General features: G+C 40.5%; 1 protein-coding gene across 2 annotated transcripts in view; it reads left to right on the top strand.

The window, feature by feature from the left end:
• MOCOS (molybdenum cofactor sulfurase) overlaps positions 1-5,377 on the top strand; it is a 41,067-nt gene extending 35,690 nt beyond the window's left edge. For both annotated transcript variants that reach the window (XM_025038697.1, XM_006919958.3), the window contains exons 13-15: positions 22-160; positions 3,445-3,549; positions 5,185-5,377. In XM_025038697.1, coding sequence (XP_024894465.1) covers positions 22-160; positions 3,445-3,549; positions 5,185-5,337 — 397 coding nt within the window. In that variant the 3' untranslated portion in view covers positions 5,338-5,377. The remainder of the gene's footprint in view (positions 1-21; positions 161-3,444; positions 3,550-5,184) is intronic.
• The last annotated feature ends 96 nt before the right edge of the window (positions 5,378-5,473 follow it).

Below are 5,473 nucleotides of genomic sequence, written 5' to 3'. Positions count from 1 at the left end.
TTTTTTGTGTGTCTTAAACAGTGATGAGAATGGAAAAGAGAAATTATTCCCAATGAAAGATCTCATCTCGCGTTTCCGTGCCAATATTATTATCAATGGAACCAGTGCTTTTGAAGAAGAGAAATGGGATGAGATTTCAATTGGTCCTTTGCATTTCCAGGTGAGTTCTGGGAAGTTCTGTTTTCCTTGCCTAAGGGTTGCCGGTGGAGACAGACCTCAAACTAGACCAAGATGGTGACAGGTGGGAATCCTGCCTCGTCTTTGACTCTTACCCACAAAACCTTTGCAGGAGGGTATATGACATCTGCATTCTGGGGCACCCCTCGGAATGATCCATCCCTTGTACCCCACAAAGGTGGCAGCAGTTTCACATGAGGAAGAGAGAGAGAATGTGCCCTGTTTCAGGTGATCAAGGGCCAAGTGCTGCCTCTACCTCATCAGTCTGTCTAGATTTAAACTTCGTTTTCTTTGAATGCTCCTGTCTATGAGAAATTTATCCTGCTGCAACTTTTGGCCTTTTTGGCTGTCTGGAACTTGTAGAAGAGGCCTCAGATGTCTAGTGGTCCTTCCGTGCCCATGGCTGCTGCACCTTCTCCCCATGTTCTGGCTTTTATCTTGCTGTCAGCTGGGGAAGAGTTTGCAGTCAGAGGTAAAGCCACTTGGATGGCCTCTCTCCCCAGGCTTTGGGCGTATATGCACCCCCATACTCCTCCCAGGCCTGACCCAGCCAACCTCTCCTAACTCACTAGCCTCTCTGAAATCTCCAGCCTCTCTGAGCTCATCACCTCTTCTCTTCTGCTTGTTATATCAACCTTCTCTCCATTCCCTAAGAAGCCAAACTTCCTGCCTCAGCCTCTTTGCCCTTTGCACTCCCTTTTGTCCGGCATATTCTTTCTGCAACTACTTCAGGGTCTCAGCTCAGATGTTACCGCCTTGGAAAGGATATTCCTGACCCACCACATGGTCAAGCTCTGCAGAGCGCCTGCTCATTCTTTCAGAGCATACGAGGATGGAGACCAAGTCTGTTTTGTTCCTGAATGGACAGGAAAGATAAAGAATAGCTAGGGACAGAGGGTTGGGTCATCTGCATAGAATATGCCTAGTTCTTCAGTGGGGCATGAAATTAACAATACCAGTGTTATTAGCTAGTTGCATAAAGTGACTATCTTGGGGGATATATCATATATCATAACGATAGTTTCCACATTTGAGCATGGCTGAGTGCCAGGCTAGGGCTTGGCTTCTTAGAAATAGTATCTGGACTCCTTATCAAATCCTGCTAAGGAGCTGGATGGGGAAATGAGGCCAAGAGAGGTCATGGGTCTGCCGAGCCTCTCAAGGCAAGTACCAGGCAGAGATCCTTTACAGCCCGCCAGCTGCTTATGAGTTCTGGAATCTTGATTTTGGTACCACAGTGAGTTATATTTCCATTGGTTTGATTGCCCGCCTGACAGAATGCGAGCGTTAGGAAGAGGTCAAGACACATTCGATGTAGCTGAGTTTTTATAATTTCAGTGCTCACTTTGCATTTGCCCATGAGTGAGCAAAGGAGAAAATGGTTATGAGAAAATCAAGTGCTTTTGCACCTTTTCCGTGTGTAATAAAAGAAGCACCTTGTCATTGCTGAGTGGCATTCTTTTGTTTTTTTATGTTAACATTTATGGGGAATTGTCTCTATAAAAGTAATTCATGCTCCTGGCAGACTATCTAGAATAGAATTATGACCCCTGTTAAGAAGCTGTGTGCTGTGTTTTATGTAGTGTTTGTATATACGTGTATATACATGTACCGCACATATACAAGAATACACACATAATTTTGTTTTCTGCTTATTTCAATTATAAAAATAAAATTTTCTCATTTTATCTAATGCCTTTTATAGATTAATTTAAAAACCTGCATGATATATATCATATCAATGTAGCATTCTTCTCTACTATTTGATGTTTTAAGTACTATCAGATTTTCCCTATTAAAATAGTGTGAGAATTATCCTTATACATGAATCTGTGTTTGTACTACTGATTCTTTTCTTGGGTTAAATCTCTAGTAGTGAAATTGCTGGGTCAGAGGACATGGACACCCTAAGGTTCTTTTGTTCTTTTCTTTTTGTGTGTGGTTGACAAAACTTTGACACATTTGCTTTATTTTATTTTATTTTATTTATTATTTTAAAATTAATTTTTATTATGGTGACATTGGTTAACAAAATCCAGTAAGTTTCAACTGTATACTTTAACAGTAACACATATATATATTTACACTGTGTGTTCACCTCCCATAGTTAGATTTCTTTCTGTCACCACATATTTGACCCCTTTTACCCCGTCTATCTCCCTCCTCCCCTCTCCCCCTACCCTCTCGTAACCACTAGTCTATAGTCCATGTCCATGTGTCTCTGTTTGTTTGTCCTGTTTGTTTGTTGCTTTTAGGTTTATATCCCACATATAAGTGATATCATGTGGTTTTCAACTTTTTCTGTCTGGCTTATTTTGCTGAGCATGGTTGTTTCAAGGTCCATCCATGTTGTCACAAATGGCAGTATGTCATCTCTTCTTATGGCTGAGTAATATTCCTTTGTATATATGGGCCACAGCTTCTTTATCCAGTCATCTATTGTAGGACACTTTGGTTGCTTCCATGTCCTGGCCACTGTGAATAATGCTGCTATGAACATTGGTGTGCAAATATCTTTTTGGATATGAGTTTTCAAGTCCGTGGGGTAAATACCCAGTAGAGGGATTGCTTAGTAGATCAATTCTTAGTTTTTCGAGGAACCTCCATACTGTTTTCTATAGTGGCTGTACCAATTTGCAGTCCCACCAGCAGTGGATGAGGGTTCCTTTTCCTCCACAACCTCTTCAACACTTGTTATTACTTGTTTTGTTGATAATAGCCATTTTTACAGGTGTGATGTGGTATCTCATTGTGGTTTTGATTTGCATTTTTCTAATAGCTAGCGATGTTGAGCATCTTTTCATATGTTTGTTGGCCATTTATATGCCGTCTTGGAAGAAATGTCTGTTCAGATACTAAGGTTTATTCTGATGACTTTCTCACAGAGGCTAAGTGCCAAGTCTATGGTTGTTTATATTTTCCCAGTTTGTCCTCCACCCAGTTAGTCCTTTTCCTGGGAGGAGCTCCAACTTTCCCCATAACTCTCTGAGATTCGTGACCACTCTTTTCATTCTCTGCAAAGTCCTGAAGCAGCAGCCTTTCAGCTGATAAACAAATGTAGATGATTCCCAGTGGCATCGGCATTGTGAAGAGGTGCCACTTTCTGGCTCCTTATAGTTAGAGTACTGAGCATTTTTGTGTAAGTCTGAAATTGGCTGGAAGATGGCCTTTTACAACCAATCTTCCTAAACCCAGTTTCCTCCCTGCAAAGTGGGAGGGTCTGATCACTTTTATGGCAACCCTTTCTTTTACCTTCTCCTTTCCCAGGTTTTGGGGCCTTGTCACAGATGCCAGATGATTTGCATTGACCAGAAAACTGGGCAGCGAAACCAAAATGTTTTCCAAAAGCTTTCTGAGAGTCGAGAGAGAAAGGTAAGTACCACTGCAAGATATGACACTCCATTTTAAGGTCTTGGTGTTTTGTATACCCCAGAACTACATCTCTAATAGTGCTGAGTAATTTTTAGAAGTGGGGGAGTATTGAAAGGCTGATGAGCTACCATGAAGGTTCTGACTCATCTGTGGCTCCATCTTATCTTTCCTTTCCAAACATATCTTCACTTTTATGGGGGCTCTTATTACGGATATTTTTGATGCTCTCAAATCTTATTGAAGAGGTATGGAGTGGAAATGAGAAATAAGTAAATAAATAATTTTATTGTTTCAATATTTTCATCGCAAAGATCTCATGAAGAGTAAAATGCCTTATGATGAATAGAGTAACTACATAGAAAGATTCAGTAAATGTCACCATACTAAGCTTATAAATTATCTTTTTCAGGGTTAAAATGACTAAATATTGTCGTAGATTCCAGATTATAAAAGCTAAGCTTCCAACAGGTTGATTCTTTAGGAAGCTATATTTCCAGGCTCGCACTTTCTGTTAGAACTTTTTGTTTGCAAATAATTCCCGGAAGTCAAGTAAGCGGTTAGGCTGTCGGAAACAATTCTTAAAAATTAACTGAAATAGTGCAAATGTTTAATCTTGCTGTGATAATAAATTGGCAGGTTAACTCACGGTAAAATGTTCTGCACTGTTTCTTGTGTTTCTCCAAAACCAGGGTTTTGTTTCACAGTGTTCGATTGACACAATCTCCTTACAGATACTGGATAGCTACAGTCTGTAGAGGTGTGGCACTTGAGTGTTATACTCAGCTGAGGCAAGCTGTGTCAACTGGGGCATGGGGATTCTGAACCTGTCCCTTGTAGGTTGTCAGGAGAGGGGATGGGTGGGCACAAATACTGTGGTGCATCGAAGTAGTATTTCTCAGCATCACTATAATTCTCATGTGCACAGAACTTTTACTTTTTAAGTTTTGGAATAATTTTAGATTTACAGAAAAATTACAAAGGTAGTACAGAGAGTTCTTGTGTACTCTTCATCCATATGTGCACAAATCTTAAAGAATTCATCTGGCCCCAGGTCCAAGCCTGGAGCCTGGAACATGTGGCTGGCCAACTGATGTTACCACAGGAATGAACAAATCTGAGAGCACGTCACATACTTTAAAGGGTTCTTATTGGATGGTACTGATGGCAAACCTTGAGCAGATTTACTCAACTGTTAATTTTGTTAATTTGGAGAACTTAACTGACATCACACGTTCTCAAGGAAAATGCAGAATTTTGCCATTATTTTCACAAAATGGCTTTTACATCGGGGAACAGAGTGAAAATCAGCCTAGCAATGATTAGAGGCCCAGAGCTGGAAGAAAGCCATCCTGCGTAAAGCTCAGAGTAGACAGGAAGGAGAAAAAGAATGTGTCCAGCAATGAAGAGGTGTGGGGTGACTGTCCGGAAAGGACACTTTAGAATGAGAACCTTTGGTGTCTGAAATGAGGAGTCTTCTTGTTTCCTACCACATTCTGCTAAGTGACAGGACATATCAAGTCCCAGTACATATCTTTAAAGATCTGGCTTAATTTTAGCTGAATATTATTATTTACAAAAGGATTTCAACTGCTAAAATAATCTACCTTGTTGTTGCTGTTGCCGTTTTGTTCACAGGTGAACTTTGGAGTGTACCTGATGCATACATCTTTGGATTTATCTTCTCCACGTTTCCTATCTGTAGGAGCTCAAGTGCTCCCTGTGTTAAAAGAAAGCATAGAATGCCACGATTTACCTGCTTCCAGGAAATATCAGGATGTTATCTCCTGAGATGTTTTCAGCATAAATTAAAATTTCTCTTTTATAAGTATCTTCACTCTTATTAAGATGGGTATGTGGTTCAGTAGAACTGGGTCTTTTGAACAAGGAGAGTTCTTTTCGTCTTGGAGACGGAGAATGCTCTCAC

The sequence above is a fragment of the Pteropus alecto genome, unplaced genomic scaffold, assembly GCF_000325575.1.
Source record: "Pteropus alecto unplaced genomic scaffold, ASM32557v1 scaffold146, whole genome shotgun sequence".
In the NCBI taxonomy this organism is placed as follows: Eukaryota; Metazoa; Chordata; class Mammalia; order Chiroptera; family Pteropodidae; genus Pteropus; species Pteropus alecto.
This window is presented reverse-complemented; position numbering and strand designations above follow the sequence as displayed.